The sequence below is a fragment of the Mya arenaria genome, chromosome 6 (genome assembly GCF_026914265.1).
Source record: "Mya arenaria isolate MELC-2E11 chromosome 6, ASM2691426v1".
Classification (NCBI taxonomy): Eukaryota; Metazoa; Mollusca; class Bivalvia; order Myida; family Myidae; genus Mya; species Mya arenaria.
In genome coordinates, this window is record NC_069127.1 from 6,397,237 (window position 1) to 6,418,746 (window position 21,510).

Here is a 21,510-nt window from a genome sequence, read left to right on the forward strand (position 1 = left end):
AAGCTGTGGCAGTATCTGATTATTGTGGTTGATCATTTTCATACTATTTGCTGTAAGCTGTGGCAGTATCTGATAATTGTGGTTGATCATTTTCATACTATTTGCTGTAAGCTGTGGAAGTATCTGATTATTGTGGTTGATCATTTTCATACCTTTTGCGATAAGCTGTGGCAGTATCTTATTAATGTGGTTGATCATTTTCATAGTATTTGCTATAAGCTGTGGAAGTTTCTGATTATTGTGGTTGATCATTTTCATACTTCATTGTACTTGCTGTATGCTGTGTTAGTATCTGATTATTGTAGTTGATGATTTTCATACTATTTGCTATAAGCTTTGGCAGTATCTGATTATTGTGGTTGATCATTTTCATGCTATTTGCTATAAGCTGTGGAAGTATCTGATTATTGTGGTTGATCATTTTCATACTATTTGCTGTAAGCTGTGAAAGTATCTGAGTATTGTGGTTGATCATTTTCATACTATTTGCTGTAAGCTGTGGAAGTATCTGATTATTGTGGTTGATCATTTTCATACTATTTGCTGTAAGCTGTGGCAGTATCTGATTATTGTGGTTGATCATTTTCATATTATTTGCTATAAGCTGTGGCAGTATCTGATTATTGTGGTTGATCATGTTCATACTTCATTGTACTTGCTGTACGCTGTGTTAGTATCTGATTATTGTGGTTGATGATTTTCATACTATTTGCTATTTAAGCTGTGGCCAAATCTGATTATTATAGTTGATGATTTTCATACTATTTGCTGTAAGCTGTGGCAGTATCTGATTATTGTGGTTGATCATTTTCATACTAATTGCTACAAGCTGAGGCTGCTTGACAGATTTTGAATTTACTAGCTGCAAATGATCACCATATTATGATGATGTGCAAAGTGGATGGAACAGCCATCTTGGTTCAAGGTCAAGGTCACACTTAGAGGTGATAGGTCAAATGACTTCAAAACATGTCGCCTTATATCTCTTAAATCCTTTGAAAGATTTTGAAATAACTTGCCACAAATGTTCACCATATTGAGACTATGTGCAGAGCGCATGTTACAACTAGCTCGGTTAAAGGTCAAGGTCACACTTTGAGGTTAAAGGTCATATGACTATAATATGACTATTTTTCATGTCTTCTCTATATGTCTTAAACCCCTTAATGGATTTTGAAATAATTTGCCATAAATGTTCACCATATCGAGCTCGGTTCAAGGTCAAGGTCACACTGATGTCAATCGCTTGCTGGATTTTAAAATTACTCGCCACAAATGTTTACCATATTGAGGAGATGTGCAGAGCGCATGTCACAACATGTCTGTCTGTCCTTCTGTCTGTCTGTCACAAATAGTGTCCAACTCTATAATTCTTGAACTGCTTGAAGGATTATTTTCAAACTGTTACAAGCTGTGGCAGCGTTTGATTATTTTGGGCAGAGGAAAAAAAACAACTTGGCATTAACATTTTAGGAGAAGGAATTGAACAGCAATTTTTACTCTGATTCCTGCTTCTGATTCTTGGCTTATTTTCATTTGTTTAGTAACCTCGTAGTATATGTTCCTAAAAGTCATAGGTTTACGGAGGATTATAATGAGATTCAAACTGTTTATCTGTGGGTAATAATTAGTTTAGTCAGACAATTTAATGATAAGACTTTGGGATGTATTTTTCATGAAAATGAATATAAGTTGAATTTTTTCTTCACTCATTCTGAGTTTTAAACAAAAAAATGTTGTTTATTTGGTTAAAAGAAATTATAACGGCAAATTGTGGTTTCAAGATCCTCCATGAACATGCATTTTTGGGCTCTTGAAAGAGCACCAGTACGTGTCTACTCAGAAAACAGTCTTGTGATTGATTCAAATCAGTTAATAGTTGTCTTTAATATCAAGCCAAAACGAATAAGTATAAACTTTTAGGTTATGACTGCCCTGCCCACCCAGGAGTGTATGACTACGCAGCTATGGTTTCCGGGGCAACCATGCAGGCAGCGCAGAGCTTGATGAACGACACTGCTGATGTTGTTATCAACTGGTTTGGTGGCTGGCATCACGGCAAAAAGTAATTTATATTTTAAAGCTCCCCAAAGGGAGAGCATATAGTTGCCCCTTTGTCTGTCCATTTTCCCTCCATCCATTGCAATCTTGTTTGAAAAACAACCAAAATCCTTTCATGCATATTTTTTAAGTAATCTCCCCTTAAGCATTTTTTCATAATTGGCGTTTGTCCGGGACATAACTTTAAAACTACTCTTGGGGTTGAAATACAACTTGGTATATAGATTTATGGCAATGAGAGGAAGTTCACAAGCAGTAGTGCACAAGCACTATAATCCAATCATGTCTAGCACATCCTTTATGAAAACCTCCACTTAAAACTTAATTTTAATGCTTCAGACTATGGTATTAAGGGCAGGACTATAAATGTTTTGAGGGTTGAATCCTTCTAGAAGCATTTTTTTCTTCCTTCTTCCTAGCTCACATTTTTTTACAGAAGTTTATAAAAAAAAATCATAAAAGAGTAATTAAATACATTTCTATACATAAATAAACGAGAAGTAAATGAAGTAAAGGATTTTAAAACTCCTCAGGTGAGGTCATTTTGATACAAAAAGTGGGAAATGGGAGAAGGTTTAAATGAAATTGTTATTTGATGGTAAAGATCTTTTAAACTTTGTTTTTGAATGAAGTAAATGGTACACATCAAGAAATTATCAAGCTGATCATAGTTTCAAATGAAGCCCATAAGGGTCTTACTTCCTTAACTAAGTTATCGCCCCTTAACCATTATTTCATAATTGGTGCCTTTTTGTGCACATCTTGGGAATGACTGAAAGGATTGAAATGAGACTTGAAATATAGATGGCAATGCAGGGACGTGAAGTGCAGAAGAACCATACTTCTGCCCTGCATATTTAAGTTCCCTCCCTTTCCCTGGTATTTAAAAAAATGGGTACTTGTCCAGGTCTTGGAAAATATTAGATTGATTGAAATGAAACTTGAATGGCAAATAGAGGCAGTGCATTTTTAAAGAACCGTAATCCTTCCCTGCACTTTTTTCAGTTATCTCCCCTTATCTGATAGTTTTTGAAAATCTGAATTGTATGCACATGTAAATTTCAATTGTAGCTTTATTTATTTTTTTTTATATCATTTTTTGATATTTTCTTTAGATTTGATATTTTCTTTAGATTTAATTGTAAAACCTGCTGTTTACCTTCTACCAGCACATTTTATTACAATTTCTGGCTTTTCATATGAAATGGGGGTTATGGGGAGCATCCTTCATGTCCAGCAATATCCTTGTTTATATTTCTTTAGAAAGTCAATTAAAAATCATTTTGATGCTGAATGCTTATTATTTTCTAATATAATGACTTTAATGATATTAATCATTTTTCAAATCATTGATATTTAATGAAAAGAACAGAAGCCAGAGGAATGTTCTATACATAAAGACAGCACGAAAAATGTTACACTTAAATGAGAATTCAACTGAACTGAAGTTATGTCGATAAGCTTCTTTAAAGATTAATAAAATTCAACAGATCTGTACTTATGTAAATAAGCTGTTTTTAACAACTAATAAAATTCAACTGAAGTGGAGTTATGGTATGACAATAATATTCTGTAATGATTAATAATGAAAATCAAACAGGGCAAAGTTTAGTCAAAGGTTAGTCATGGATTATAATGTTTTCATGTGACCACAATGAATACTTATTCAGATTTATTGATCTCCTCCCATTGCTATTCATTTATAAAGGACTTCAGATTACAAGTCAGTAAACACAGACAGTGACTGTCTATGCCAGGCCTGTTAATGTGATGTAATTTTTTTTCTTGTTAACAAACCAGTCTGTCTCTTGCCTCGCAAAATATAATTCTAATGTCTGCTTTGCAGGGACGCAGCTTCAGGGTTCTGTTACACCAACGATATTGTCCTAGGAATTCTCAAATTACGGGAAAAATTCAGCAAGATTCTCTACGTGGACCTCGATTTACACCATGGTGATGGTAAGAATACAATGATTTAGTAACACTGCTCAGAAGTGGTGACTTAGCCCAAGAATAGGATATTACAATGCCCTGCAGTGGCGACATTGGCCCTAGGATAAGAAATGCAGTGTGAAATGTCAAGGAGTTGAATTGCAGATTGTAAGATGGTGAATTATCTTGCGCATTATATGAAGAGCTTGATAACCAAGTAGATGAAGTTAGCTTGTCTTGCACTATTGACAGGTGACTTTACTTAGTTAATCAGAAATATAAACCTTTGATGAGATGTTGTTTTCAAAGCGGTAAGATAAACAGAAAAAAGCTTTAGATGCCTTCCGGTGGTATTTAGAGATTTATCAATGAAATAAAATGATATTTCTCTGTCTTGAACTGTTAGCCCATTCTTACATCAAAATAAATTCAAACCTGCACAGGACTTGGACACAATTTCAACAAAGTCATTTTCATAATGATGTTTCGTTGGCATTAAATTTTAATTTGGCACACATTCTGAAAAACTAAAATAAAATGTAATTTTATATCCACTTAAGGCATATAATAAAAGAAAATGTTTTATTTTTGATAACAATAATGCAGTTCAAAGTAATATTAATAAAAAAAAACACACATTTAAAAAGACACACATTTATAATGATGTTTTTTTTCCAGTTTTAATGTCGGAAATTTCAATTTCAATTAAAAGGGTGAAAAATGATTTTTTCCATCATTTCTTTAAATAATAGTTCTTATGGGGATGGAAGATACCATTATTAATCATTACTTTACATTCCTTAATATCATTATTTTGTGCTTTAATTATACTGCCACAAACAAAGTTTAAAGGGTGATATAATGGAGTCACCATATGGTGGATAAATGAACAGTTAGTCAGTTGCATTACATCATTATCCCTAACAAATGATGACAGAAGTTTAATATCTAACACTGTACATATAATATTATTATGGCATTTGAGAATATAAATCTATTTATGGTCTACTCAATTCATATACATGCAATAGTATTTAATAGTTCCATTGGTATGTTTGTTTAATCATGTCAAACAATTTGTGATTCAAAGGAGAAAAATAGGTCTTCAATAAATGTACTGTGTTTTCATCAATTTCTGGATGCTTTCGACCCTTGTCTTCAGTCATGCATTTCACATCACTGGATTGTCCTTTTACACATCGCTCTCCTTTGTTTGCATCAACTGGAAACATTTCTTTAGTAAAATAGTCCGCTACTCCCAAGAATTGTTCAAGCTTCTTGAGCTCCACCCATGGCTGTGTTCGGAATGTGTCTCCATCCACAAAATGCAAATTTGAACGATTAAACTGTTCCAACCACATTTTCACATGAAGCCAGTAGCTGGATTTCCTTACAGGCGAGGTTGAATTGTTAACAGTCTTTCCATCAGGACGAATCACATCTTTAGTGAATTTATGTCCGAGATCTGTTTCACCTTGATGACTTTGCAAATAACCTGACACTGCTCTCTCCACTGGTTCCCGTAATATGAATATTAGTTTTATGTTCTTGTCAAATTTGTACATCCTAGGAGGACAAAGTTTATTCGTAAAGCAGGATGGGGTCTTTTCAATAGCTATTTGATTGGAGTAAGTGCATGGCATGAGATCACGGTACCAGGAGAGGGGCTTGTCGTAATTGTCATTGAAGTAATAAGGCTCAGAGGGGTGTCTCAATTCTTCTATCTGTGGATGCTGTCCAAGAAAACTTCTCAATGTGCCTGTTCCTCCTTTCTCGACACCAGCTATTATTGCCTTTGGCAAACGTTTGATGCAGCTGTCCTGAGGCGTTTTCATTAAAAATATCACAGTTAATAGGAAAATGATAAGTAGGCATATTTTTAAACTGTTTTTAAATAAACCTTTTCTCAGAAAAGCCATGTTTCCACTGCTGTTAACTAGATGTAAGCTGCAATCTTTATCTGAAATAAAACAAATATAGCTTTATTAGATTATTGATTATTATTTTTCGGATCGTATGGTATTTCCTGATCAGCCTAGACGCAAACATGGTAAATACGGCTGTTGGCTAACCAGCCTAGAATAAAGTGGGGGGATCATACAGTATCCGAATGACAGAAGTAAAATTTCATTGGACAAACCACAGTTGCTATATATTACCACGCACTTTTAATCTCTACACCACTTGTGCTCTGACGTCACACAGTGTACTGTTTGATACGACCCATTTCAATACATTTGTAAATAGGTTAAACTCTCGCAGGTGTTAGTTTGGAATGTAGTTGATGGGACTTACGTTAGGCATAATAAATCACCATTGAAAATTGCAGATAAATTATTGTAACAATTAATGGAATGTGTATGGAAACCTACCATTTAGCCTGCATATACACGAACCTGATAGTAGGGAATAGTAGATTTTATTTGGGACATGGAAACATTAAAAAGGCGAACATTATCAAATTTATTTCCATTATATAGTTAGCAAAATGTGTCTCCTGGGATCTACCACGTGTTTTGACCGATTACAAGCATCTGCCAATTGGAAGGTATTGCATGTTCATGGAGCGAAACAAAAGATGCTGGTGGTGTTAATATCTGATGGTTAGCGTTTCACTTTTAATTGGGCATTTTTGAGGGGTATTAATGATAAGCCAGGTTTGTGTATTTAATTTACAATTTTTCCTGACTTATAGTGGTTTTGGATCGAAAATATAAAAAAATGAACAAATTTCAGACCGAATTTTTAACCATTTTCTGTTAGTGATTTTGGTCCGGTGTGGTCAAAATCGGTCCAGACTGGCAAATTGATAGTTTTTAGAAGCCCCAAATATGCAATAGTTTTATTAAGAATATAAGACGTTTGATGATCCTGCAGTCCTCAAACTTAGTAGGGTTTTTTGGTCATGATCGGTACATACCCCTTTCAAGTCTCATTCCATAGGGTTAGGGTGATTTATGTGTATTGACCACTAGTTAAATGAATTTGTAGTTTTATAGTCAAATCAAATGTTTATTATCTCTGTTATAGTCAAGTCAAGTCATAGAGGATATTAGTTGATTTCAGTGTAAGATCGTATTTTATTTCACGAGTGTCAAAGGGAAACATATTTAAATGAGTGAAAAGTTTTACTTGAACATGATGTTACACTGAAATCACCAAATCTTCTGGTTTTTTTTCTTCTAATTTTGCTTAGTTTTATTGATATTTTAATTGTTTTTTCTGAATACCCTCTTTGTGAAAAAGTGTTTGTTATGCGGCTACCCGTTGAAAGCCCCTCATGCTAAGTTTTGACAGCTGATGAAATAGTTGTCTTTTATTTCCCGTTTGTGGAGAAAATTAATGATAAACAATAAAATCTATCTTTTAATATTGTTTAGAAAATGTTGATATATGCTCAAATATTGTCTTTGAAGTCCACAATTTTGAATAACTTTTCATCAAAAATCTTAAAGGTTAAATTATCCCTCAATTTATGTAAGAGTCCTCGTGGGCGAGCAGATTTGTTGTCAGTTTTCTGTGATTGTACCAGCTTGGGTTAGCTCCCAACTAAAAACCAGGGTTTTTTTATACTTTATTTGTATTTTTGTCTGCAATTTCAGTATTAAAAAGTAAAATAATTTTAATATTAGTATTTTCAGATGCATTACTGTGAAAAAACGTTTGTCCAAAAATATGAGTAAGTCCATTTAAAGCTTAACTCGCCACCAAAATATGACCTCAGTAAGTAGAAGAAAATAACTAATTTGTTTTCTTTTTAATTTTGCGAAATCTGTTGCAGTGTCATATCAGATAATCATGGTACTAATATATATGATAATCATTGGGCGCATTGGGCGTATATTAGATAATCATTGGGCATATATATAAACATTGGGCCTGTATAAGATAATCATTGGGTGTATATATATATAATCATTTGGGTGTATATAAGATAATCATTGGGCGTATATATAATCATTGGGCATATATATATATAATCATTGGGCCTAACTATAAGATAATCATTGGGTGTATATATATAATCATTGGGCATATATAAGATAATCATTTGGCATATATAAGATAATCATTGGTCGTATATATAATCATTGTGCGTATATAAAAAATCATTGGGCGTATATAATCATGGGGTGTATATAAGATAATCATGGGGTGTATAAGATAATCATGGGGTGTATATAAGATAATTATTGGGTGTGTATAAGATAATTATTGGGTGTGTATAAGATAATCATTGGGTGTGTATAAGATAATCATTGGGTGTATGTAAGATAATCATGGGGTGTATGTAAGATATTCATGGTGTGTATATAAGATAATTATTGGGTGTGTATAAGATAATCATTGGGTGTGAATAAGATAATTATTGGGTGTATATAAGATAATCATAGGGTATATATAAGATAATAATTGGGCTTATATAAGATAATCATTGGGTGTGTATAAGATAATCATTGGGTGTATATAAGATAATCATTGGGTGTATGTAAGATAATCATGGGGTGTATATAAGATATTCATGGTGTGTATATAAGATAATTATTGGGTGTGTATAAGATAATCATTGGGTGTGAATAAGATAATTATTGGGTGTATAAGGTATTGGCATATATAAGATAATCATTGGGCATAATTATAAGATAATCATGGGGCGTATATATGATAATCATTTGGGCATATATAAGATAATCATTGGGTATATATAAGATAATCATAGGGCATATATAAGATAATAATTGGGCTTATATAAGATAATCATTGGGTTTATATAAGATAATCATAGGGTATATATAAGATAATAATTGGGCTTATATAAGATAATCATTTGTACATATATAAGATAATCATTGGGTATATATAAGATAATCATAGGGTATATATAAGATAATAATTGGGCTTATATAAGATAATCATGGGGCTTTGGATACTTTGATAGCCTTCAAGTTGTCATTGTTGGTGTTATTGTGCAAAATCTTTAACATTGGGTTTCTCTAAAACCATTCAAAACATTCAACTGAAACTTGGTACACATGCTGGCAGAGACAATATGCATATACATGTATGTAGAGTGCAGTTTTAATTAAGGAATGAATTGCAGGATTGATGTCATTTATAATTGTGGTATAAACATAGGTATCCACGCGTACTTTGACCAGCCCAATTGCATTTATATCCCCGATAATGACATCAATCCCGCAATTCATTCCTTTTATTTACACCAATAGTTCATAATTTCATTTAAGAATTGTTAAAAAAATACTTAATTTCATTTTAGAAAACCTTTCAGTAATCCTTTCTTACACTTTCTGTCAACAGAACAACCGGGAAAGGATCAACCTCTTGAAATCACTTTGAAACATAATATTGAAACACTTATTGCAACAATACATTTAACATATCATAAATTAACACTTTCTAAAATATTGATTTATATTTTACGGGACCTGCTGACACAATACAAACAATAACAAGATCAACAATTTTCATGTATATTGTTATACGATGAATTGCAATGCGACATATCCGAAGATGTTGCAATTGCTGAAAGGCAGTTCATTTTAGGAATGGAAGTTGAGGAGTAAATATTAATTGTTGAGTATGCCTGTTGTTGGAATAAAAACAACAACAGACATGTGTTTGCATTCACTCTGTGATGCTCTTGTCTTTTGATATAACAGTAGGGCTTCTAAAAATTAACTATTTGCCGGTCTGGACCAATTTTGTCAATGCTGGAGTGAAACCGTTAAATAAGTAAAAATTGTAATACACAAACCTGGTTTGTCATTAACACCCCTCAAAAACACCCCAATCACATGGTAGACCACAGGAGACACCCCAATCACATGGTAGACCACAGGAGACACCCCAATCACATGGTAGACCACAGGAGACACCCCAATCACATGGTAGACCACATGAGACACATTTTGCTGATTATATAATGCAAATATTTTGGATATTGTTCGCATTTTTAATTTTTCCATGTCCGAAAAAAAATATACTTTTTTTCCTACGATCAGGCTTTGCGTATACAAACAATAAATGGCAGGTTGCAAAACACATTACATTCATTATATTAATTTATCGGCAATTATCAATGATTATGTTTAAAAGCATGTAGTATAGTTTAACATTTTGTCACTACAAGAAATTAAATATATAATAATATGATACAACATGATCAATATTTTTTCAGTATTCTAATAATTCATTTAAGGAATGAATGGTGTGATTGATGTCATTATCAGGGTATGAATGCAGTTGGGCTAATTAAAGTGTATTGAGTCCAAAGGACTCCATGCCTTAACTTTATAAACCAGCCCAAATGCGTTCATATCCCCAATATGACATCAGTCACACAATTCATTAGTTACATTTACACCACTAGTTAATCTTTTTTTAAAGAACTGCTAAAAAATACTTCACTTCATTTAAGAAAACCTTACAGAAATTCTTTCTCACCTATTCTGTAAATAGAATGACTCAACTGTAACCGGAAACAGTTTATCATAATAATATCACAATAACACAGTAAAAAAAAAATCACTTCCAAAATCACTTTTAAATGGAAAATTGAAACGCTAATGAAAACAGTACATTTAACATTAAATAAATTAACACTTTCTAACATGTTGATTTTAGTTTTTCGTGGCCTGGTGGCACAATACAAACAATAACAAGATGAACACTTTTAATATACATGTACTGTATATTGATATTTGATGATTCGTGATCTGAATATAACCGAAGATGTTGCATTCATCCGAAAATATTTGCAATTGCCAAAAGGCAGTTCATTTTAGGAATGGAAGTTTAGGTGTAAATATATATAGATAAATGAAATGTAGGTAATATACGGTACACATACCCAAATATATATTCCAAAGATTTAAATCAAAACAACAGACTGACCCCCATTTATAAATATAAGGACAATCTTTCACATTTAATAGGTAGCAAAATACTTTCAATATGCTCTACAAATATCTTAACAATATTTTAATACAAAATCAAGATTGTATTGACAATAGAATTACTATAATCCAACAAATAGCATTATGTTAAGGAGAAAAGTGTGCACATTTAAGGTTTAAAAGTTAATATGCTGTATTAAATCAACATCAATTCTATGGTTGTTAATCTCAACTAATTATCCAAACTTCAATCTCTTTGGTGACCAATGTAACAAATTAAGCCATGTAAAAGTTGAAAACCAACACGTATATAACTGAGTCAACTGAAATATTCTAAGGTCATTATAAAATGTAGGAAATGATATTCATCACCTTGGTCAACTGTATATATCCTGAGGTTGATAATTTAGCTATCAATAAAATCAGCAGTTTAACAAGAGTTATAGCCTTGACTAATAGTACAACATGGTCTAAAAACCTTTGTTTGACATGTAGCTCTGGAAGTATTGCACCTGGGTCGAAAACCGTTGGCTTGACATCACAGGGACTGGCTAAAATACTCTGAGCCTCGCGATTATTGAGACAAGCAGGAATGTTTACATAGAGTTAAAATAATTATTCCTTTACATCAAGTGGAAGCTAATGAGGAAATCAAGCTATATCGAGTCAACGGGTTTTGACTGTATGTACAGGGTGAGGAATCATGTGACAGGAGTTCTAACATGGGTCACCACCGGTCACAACTGATGTAAACAAACAAATAAGTGACATTTTAAATTTCTAAATTTTTTATTTGACAGAAAAAACATAAAAATAGTTTTTGCCTATAAATGACAATGGTGCAATCGTTGGCCAAATTTCAGTGTTGCATCTTTCTACTAAAAGAACCTTTATTTAGCTCATTATGACAATTATGTAAGCATGACGTTAAGAATACTAATTTGCATCTTATACTATACTGTGGTGGAAAGAAAACAGGCTGCATAAAGATATACTGCTATTTGTATTTATGAATGACGGGATAATGACTAACATAGACTGGACTTGTAGTAAGTAACACATGGACAGGAAAGTTTATAGGGATTGCGAGGTGGCGTTCTGTGAATAAAGATGACCAATACCCAAATAAGACTTCCGGTGTTTATAGTCCAAGGTTAAATGACAACTTAAATTTAACTAAATTTTAAAGTAAATCAGCATAATGATGTATATGCATGAATATGTGACAATTAAGAATATTAACAATATTTGGGGAATATTGATAATTACAACGCTTAGCAATATGAAAGATACTAATTGATATGAATGTATTTGATAAAGAATTACCCGACCTTACCTATAAAAATGCGCCGACCCTAACTATTTTTTTCCGTTTCTGAGCAAATTTTTTTTATTCGTTAGCGAATAGAGAGTTACGAAGGCGGATAAATGCAGATTTTAATCAGAATTATTGTTTATATGATAAAAGAAAGTCAGGCAATGACAGTAATGTAGGAAAGACTGCCATGTGTAAGAAAACACTCTGAACTTACGACAGATTTTGAAAAAAAAAATCCCTACCTACCCTACCTAGAATTTTTTGGAACGTTACCCTAAACAAACAACTTTTTTGGCCTTATGAAGTACAAATGAATTATAAAGTCAACATTATGCACTTGCAACATGATTGTAACAACAATATTAATGACTTACCATTTTACTTTAACCTATTTTATGAACTTAATTTCAAGCTTTTAAGTAAAAAAATAAAATGACAATCTTATCTATTAAATAGTGTTTATTGTCCAAGGTGAAAAGACAACCTGGACTGAGAAGTCATGGGTTTAAATACTAAATAGGAGTCTTTAAATGTTGCCAACAAGTTGTCATCTTAAGAGTTTTACTCCGCTTAGAACCAGAGTTTCCTTTGAAATAATCTATGTCTCTTTAATCTAGTATAGAAAGTTGTCACAACTTGTCTGGCTTGTATTGGTGTTTAAGCCTAATTCTTATGATTAGCCAAACCGTAGAACAATAAAGGTGCTAAAATATCTATAGTGACAACAGACAAATGTAAGAATTAAGTGTTGGCTTAAGAATTTACTGAAGTTATGTAAGTTGCAAATATGATGACAAAAATACCAAATATATCATATAATGTTTATAATATCATGTTATTATATTATAAGTTGTCTGAATCAATTCTAGATCAGTAGAGAATCATTTCTATACTATAAATATTTATTAAATATTACAGGTCAATCTAAAATTTAAAAGTTGAATTTTTGTTTGACTGAGGAATTTTTTGTCCTTGCAATTTCTGTCTTAGAGGGTGAATTTATTATCATTTTCAACTTACCTTATGGATAGAACCAATCTGCTCGATCAATGTTTGTGGTTTGTCAAACAAAATCAAATGAAATCAAATATTTTCATGGCTAAAAGATAACAAGTTTTCTATTTGTCTATTGCAAGAAACACATGTTTTAAAAAGGAATTTTGGACAATGTAAAGATGATTGGGGTGGAGATTTTTACTTCAGCGGCAATTTTACAAATAGTGAAGGTGTTGCAATACTGATTCATTCTAACTGTCTTGTAGAAATAAAAAATGTTCTTGAAATAAAAACTGGTAGAATATTAGGTTTGGAAATAACCACAGAAAACAAAGAGTTACTTATTATTAACCTATACGGGTCAAAACAAGACGAACCGCTCTTTTTTGAAACATTAGAAAATTCCATAAATGAATATAGTGATCGAAACATAATTGTTGGAGGAGATTTTAACACCTTTTTTAGATAGTAGTCTAGATAAGAAAAATGGTAATGTTGAATTACATAAGCGCTCGAGACAAACTCTATTAAACATGATCACTTCCTGTAACCTTTTTGATGTTTGGCGTGAACAACACCATTGAACATAAAAAACAATTTACTTGGCATTCAAATACTAAACCTATCGCACATAGCCGATTGGACTATTTTTTAGTTTCAAATTACATGCAAAATAAACGAGGGCTGTCCCACTAAATCTTTGTTGATAAAAAAATTATACGACATCACATATGAAAAATACTTTGTATCTAATTTATTCAATATATAACAAATAAAAAAATCAAGAAAAACTGAATCGTTATTGTTTAGTATAGATTTCATACATTGTTTTTAATGTACAAGTATACCTTACTGGCGCAGTCGGATAAACAAACGTTAGAAAATTCATTAGTTCTGATGAAAGTGTTCTGAGAAGACATTTGTGTCAATTTCCCTGAGAAAACGTCATATCGTATGACGACGCCGTTGTTTGACGTCATCATGTTAAGTTTCAAACAATATTGACGTTATTACTGACAACGATACACAGGATAGTATTACATCATCACAAACTGTGATAAGCAGAAAATGGCGACGTCAGACGAAGAAGCGGCGCATATAACAGCTTTTCAATTCTGTGTACAATCAGGAATGACACCTATCAATACGTTACGCCAGATGAAATTCACAGAACGTTACAAGAATGTTTCAAGAGCACTTGTGTTTAAATGGCATGGTAGATTTAGCGCCGGCAATACAGAGTGTACACCTCGTGGGTGGCAGAAGTACAAGGATTGCAGAACAGTGAAATTTGTGCTACTATTCGCAGGTTGGTTAATAATAAATTACTTAAATACTTAAGATAAAAATATAACTTAAGATAAAATTATTATAATAATAAAAACGTTTATGCTTGAAGTTGATTAAATGTTTAAATGTTTAAAACTCTTATAACATTTATTCATCAAACTAAGGAAATTGTATTTTGTCTCATTCCAGACGGTACGCCATGATCTTATGCATGCATTAGGGAAGAAGCGCCCAGACATGGCAGCTCAGATTGAAAACGTAGTATTGCACCAGGACAACGCCCCAAGTCATACCTCTAGGAACACACAACTAGACATCGATGTGTTAAGGTTCCAGCGAGCTTTCCATCCACCAAATCCCCCGATCTTGCGCCATTGGATTTCGCATATATTCCAAAGTTGAAGACATTTTTGCGAGGAACACGATTCAATGATAGAACTGAGATCAGCCATGCGATACAAACATTCAATCGCACATTAGACCGTGATTGGTTCATAAACGTTTATGAGAACTGGGTAAGACGCCACCATAAGTGTATCGCACATCAGGGCGAATTCTTTGAGAAGGCATAATATGTGACATTATTTTGACGTCTACCGACACAATTATGACGTCGGCTTGAGCCGGTTATATGTACATGGAATTATCAAATGTTTTGTAGAATTTTTATTTATTGTTTCTTTGTAGTGTTATTTCGTGTGTATTTGCACAAGATGACGAATAAAACGTCAGAGAACTTTGTCAACAATTGGTTCATTAGTTTATTTCAACAAATGTCTACGATTTAATGGGACAGCCCTCATATGTATGAGTATAAGTAGCAAAATTATCCACGGATTTAAAACTGATCATTGTTATACGCCCGAAGGGTCGTATTATGTTATGGCCTCCATCGTCTGTCCGTCTGTCTGTCCGTCTGTCCGTCCGATAGCAATTCCGTGTCCGGGCCATAACTTGGTAACTAATAAAGCGATTTTCAAATAACTTTATACAAATCATCACTACATTAAAAGGATGTGTCGCGCACAATTTCCAGGTCCATACCTCAAAGACTAGAATCACCATGGGGGTGCGTTAGCAATTCCGTGTCCGGGCCACAACTTGGTCACTTATAAAGTCATTTTCAAATAACTTTATACAAAGCATCATTACATTAAAAGGATGCGTTGCGCGCAATTTCCAGGTCCATTTCTCAAAGACTAGAATCACAATGGGGGGGGGGGGGGGGGCGTTAGCAATTCTGTGTCCGGGCCACATCTTTGTTACTAATAAAGTGATTTTCAAATAACTTTATACAAATCATCACTACATTAAAAGGATGTGTCACATGGAATTTCCAGGTCCATACCTCAAAGTCTAGAATCACCATGGACGTTAGCAATTCCATGTCCAGGCCATAACTCAAAGACTAGAATCACCATGGGGGGGCGTTAGCAATTCTGTGTCTGGGCCACATCTTTGTAATTCGTCCGTTAGCAATTCCGTGTCCGGGCCATAACTTGGTAACTAATAAAGTGATTTTCAAATAACTTTATACAAATCATCACTACATTAAAAGGATGTGTCGCGCGCAATTTCCAGGTCCATACCTCAAAGACTAGAATCACCATGGGGGCTTTAGCAATTCTGTGTCCGGGCCACATCTTTGTTACTCATCCGTTAGCAATTCCGTGTCCGGGCCATAACTTGGTAACTAATGAAGCGATTTTCAAATAACTTTATACAAATCATCACTTCATTAAAAGGACCTCAAGCCGAATCTTCTTTGGGCGTATAATGCTCCATTTCGCGGTGCTCTTGTTTAGTATATATAAAAATAAATTTTTCCGATAACAAAAGGGGTCCAGGATATTTAAAAAAAAATAATAGTATACTATTAATTAGCGAATACCAACAGCTTATAAAAGATACCATAACAAACACTGCTGAAATCAATAAGGAAACAAACCTCATAACATTTTGGGAGATATTAAAAGGAATCATAAGAAACTCAACAATAAGTTTTTCATCAAATTTAAAGCGAAAAACAAACGAGAAAGAGAAAACCATAATAAACGATATATCTAATTTAGAGCAAAAGCTAAATAATACAGAGAGTGAAAGTAACCAAATAATAGAAGCAATTTCAAAACTTAAAGGCGAACTGGACGAGATACTCACTAAAAGAATAAATGGAAATATTTTGAGAGCAAAAGCTCGACATGTTGAAAATAATGAGAAAAACTCAAAATACTTTGCAAACCTTGAAAAAAGGCATGCAGAAATGAAAACAATACACACTTTGAAAGTTGAAAATAAAATTATTAGTAAGCCTTCAGAAATACTGAATGCTCAACGGACATTCTACAAGAAATTATACACAAAAGATGATATTGATTTTAATTACAATAGTGAGTTTTTCTCAACACCAATTGTCAAACTAAATGATGAAGATAAAGCTGGCTGTGAAGGTATTTGAACAGAATACGAATGCAGACAAGCATTAAAAGAGATGAAAAATAAAAAAGCCCAGGGTCTGATGGTTTCACTGCCGAGTTTTATAAGATATTTTGGAATGATATAAGAATATTCTTTGTCAATGCTATTAATCAATGTTTTACAGAAGGTAATTTATCTCTTCTTATGAAACAAGGTTTAATTTCTTTAATTCCAAAACAAGGCAGAGATTTAGAAGTGATCTCAAACTGGAGACCAATAAGTTTACTTAATGTAGACTATAAGATAGCAACAAAATCCATTTCAAATAGAATGAAAATAATTTTAAATAAAACATGCAAAGTTTGAAAAGGAGTTTTTAGTCATAATAGTGATTCTTAAACTAGAGCTAGATAAGTAATTCTGAGTTTAACAAACGGCTAAAACACGGTATTTGTCCATTTTATATTTTTTGGTTGTTATACATAGATTGAAGGAAAGTGTGTGATTTCAAACTTAATTCTTTGCAGCCAAAGCATGTAACCTAGTCCACTCCTGCTGGCCTCCAAATTTCAAGTGAAAATATCAATTTGTATTCGAGTAACAGCAAAAAACATATCCCAAAAATGGCCATTTTCAAGCGTTATGCTGTCTCATTTGATTTTTTTATATATTCAAACTGTTATATATCTATTTTGCATGATGATTTGGAAAAAATGCATTACCTCAGCTTATAGAAAATTTCAAGTGCTAAATTTTGGTGGGTAAATCAAGAAAATAGACAAATTATTACAGAAAATATGACTTATTAACATAAAGTGGTGCTTTTGCCAATTTTTCAAAATCACAATAAGTATCCCTTGTTATATGCATGAAAAACATTGAAAATTCACCCATTTACAAGTGATAACTGTTTTGTACGACTGACTATTAATCAAACTTCCAATTTTTTGTTGCTTTGGGCATTCATGATTCACATTCTTAAAAAGAAGGAGGTTCACCTGTAAGATTTTCAGGGTTAAAAAATCTGTAGAGTCTGTAACCATGGGTTTGTATCTACATATGTATTAATGACAGAAATGTGGCATTCCACAAATAAAAACCTCTGTATGAGTATGTTTAATGGCTGAAATATTTTTGGAATATTTTGATTTTAAGTTGCATTTTTTTACATATTTAATGTTACGGACACTACAAAATCTGCCTTCAAATTTTGATTTGAAATTTCCATTGTTTTCAATAGCTTATTTCCTTATATTTTTTCATGGTAAAAGCATTTTTTTTATTGTGCAATATTGCATCATCTTTTAACTATTGGAAAATACCAATAAAACGGCTGATGCAACAATATTTGTGATGAATTATTGCATCATCCAAAACAACCGCCTTTCTAAGAAATACAACAGTCCAGCTGTAATGATGGAATCAGCTAAGAAAATGGCTTATTTTGGGTAATAGTCGGTCAGATTCCAGCAAGAAGTCCTTTCAAATGGAAAACACTAAAGGTGTTGGTTCCAGTGATGCTCTAGGTATGTATTATCCTTATCTAAACATTCCATGCTATGTTACGTAGGGTCCGTAACCAAAACCATATGTCTGTACATGATGCCCTGAATTAATGCAATTGTCCACATGAAATGCACATGTTGTGATGCTTATTTGTTGAAATTGCCATGCCCAACATATAACAAACTAAAATGGTCTTAACAGGTTGTTTAATGGAAATCCTATGACAGTACGACACACAATTTCATTTTGTGTAGCCTATTACGGAGCCGAGATGAAATATTTTTACATAAAGATTGGCGTGTATGCCAATGAATACAATCAGTGTTATAATATACAGATCACAGACACAGTGGATACTTGTTAAATGTACAGAATTGAAGCTTAAGTAATATTTGATTTGTACTTGTACTCAGGTTACAGACTCTACAAAATACGGCCACTTGTTTCTAAGTCTACTGTAAGTATGTTCAAAAACATTTTTATGAACAGAAACAATACAATTGAAACATATAGGGACATTTATACCTTTTGAGGTTTTTCTTTTCACAAAACCTGTCTTTATATGAAGATTTATATACCATATATATTAATATTCTAAGGTATACATTGAACCCAACCGTTTAAGGTTAATTAATATTCAGAATGTCTTTTTACAGAAGAGAGCCGAAAATCATCACTGCGATCCCGGAAACTTGAAAAAAATGCTGAAATGAATGCTGAAAAGAATGAAGACATAGAAAAGAAGCAAAAGGAGAAAAACAGGCTGAAAGTCAAGGCATGGAGAATGCGTCAGAAAACAGAAAACTCCACAAAATATTCTGAAATCAAAAAGAAAGACACAGAAAGAAAGAAGGAAGCTCGAATGAAAGTGAAACTCATGGCCAATTCAGATCCTGAATTAAAAGCCTCCTTAAGAAAGAAAAAAGCTGAAGAAATGAAAAGATACAAACAGAGAAAAAAGATGAAAACAACATGTTCTTATGAAGATCCTGGTGTTAAAAAGAGTAAGAAACCGGCTCTGGAAGAAAAAAAGAAAAAAGCTGTGAAGCGAACACAAGCCTGGAGAATGCCAATTAAACTTAAGTCTCCTACAATTCCAATTGTTAACACAGTTGATGAAAATGACAGTCATGGAGAAAGCAGACAGAACAAAAGTAACTTATCCCGTGCAACAGTATACAGACGAGCGCAAATGGTGAAAGGCATTCTGCCTAGGACACCAAAGAAGAAAGCCGCCATTTTAAAGAAGCTTATTGAGTCACCTTCAACATCCAAAGTACTTTCTGACCAAGGAGTAACAATGACACCAGCTTGTAAGAAGAAACTTGAAGTAGCAGATGCTATAGTGAATTCCTTGAAAGAAAGTATTTCCGAAGTAAACATTGGTGTTCGAAAAGACAGAGAAAAGAAACATGCATATGATGTAATACGTGAATCAGTACTAAGGAAATACAAAAAGATCACAGTTAGTAAATATATCAATGTGTCTTACAAGACAAGGAATATGAGAAATGAATGGTGGAAAAAGAAACAGAGAAAAACAAGATGTGATGTGATAAGTGATCATGTGAAACAATCAGTGAAAGAGTTCTACCTGAGTGCTGAAATAAGCAGAGGTGCCATCCAAACGTGATGTTGTTAGAATCAAAACTCAGACTGGTATGAAAGAAACACTACAGAAACATGTGATGACAATGACACTAGAAGAAGCACACAAGTTATACAAAACAAGAAACCCCAATCATAAAATAGGACTTACATCATTCAGCAAACTAAAACCAGTTAATGTAAAGAAAGTGTCCGAGACAAGCAGACGGTCATGCCTGTGCCAGACTTGTTGTAATGTAGCCCTGAAAGTAGAAGCACTTACAACATTGAAACTAGTTGTAAAAGAGACTGACATGACAGAAGACATTAAGATTGATAAGAAGAGTCTGAGTGATGCAACATTCTGCAGCTATGAACAAGAGCCATCTTTAAAATGTGTGTCAAGAAATTGTGAAAAATGTGGAGTACAAGGCCTTAAAAAGTATTTGGCGACTATGGAAGAAAAGAACAGAGATGGGATGGTGTCATGGTATCAATGGGAAAGCATTGAAATAAAGAAATATGACTAAGTAAAGCGCTGCGTTTCTTGTGTGCCCAAAGAAGCTGATTTCAAAGTGTTTTTGACAGCTTTAGAGAAAGACATGATGGTGTACCCAGAGCATGCATTTAGAGCATCCTGGCAACAGAAACAAATGGGTGTATGTGTAGAGAAATTAACAAAGGGATCTGTAGCCATGGTAATGGATTTCAGTGAGAACTATGCATGTGTCTTCCAAAGTGAAGTGCAGTCAGGGTTCTTTGATAGAAACCAGGTAACTGTACATCCAATGATGTGCTACTATAAAGAAAGTCTTGATGACAAAGATGTTACAGTAAAACATGCCATCATTGGAATAAGTGAAGAAACCAAACATGATGCGGATTTAGCAATTGTCTTCGAGAATCAAGCCATTAAATTACTAGAAAGCAGAGGGGTGAAGATTGGTGAACTCCACGAGTGGACTGATGGGTGTGCAGCCCAGTACAAGGGGAAAAAGGCGTTTGCTGATATCAGTCTCAGAAAGCAGCCCAAAATGACTCGAAACTACTTTGAAACGTCTCATGGAAAGAATGTCTGTGATGGGTTGGGTGCAACTGTAAAGAATGCTTGTTATCGTGCTGTAATAAGTAACAGGAAAGTTCTTGGTAATGCTGAAGACGTTTACCAATTTTGTCAAGAAACTCTGAATGGAAGTAGTGGACACGGTAAAAAGCACTCTGTCGAGAAGAGAATTTGTATTTGTTGAAAATGTGAATAGAAACCGACCAGAAACAAATGTACAAACATTAACTGGAACACGGAAGCTGCACTCTGTTAAGTCTGTTGGTAAAGACTATGAGCTGAACTCAAGGAAACTTAGTTGTTACTGTGATGCTTGTGTGAATGGTGTAACATCAAAATGTGAGAATGTAGACATAGTTAATAAGTGGGAGAAAAGAAACCTTGATGTTATTAGTAAAGTCCAAGAAAAACTAAATGTAAAG

General features: G+C 33.3%; 1 protein-coding gene across 2 annotated transcripts in view; it reads left to right on the top strand.

Moving 5' to 3' along the window:
- The window catches only part of LOC128238467 (histone deacetylase 8-like), a 71,658-nt gene that overhangs the window by 15,683 nt on the left and 34,465 nt on the right, over positions 1-21,510 (top strand). For both annotated transcript variants that reach the window (XM_052954419.1, XM_052954420.1), the window contains exons 4-5: positions 1,924-2,065; positions 3,908-4,020. In XM_052954419.1, coding sequence (XP_052810379.1) covers positions 1,924-2,065; positions 3,908-4,020 — 255 coding nt within the window. The remainder of the gene's footprint in view (positions 1-1,923; positions 2,066-3,907; positions 4,021-21,510) is intronic.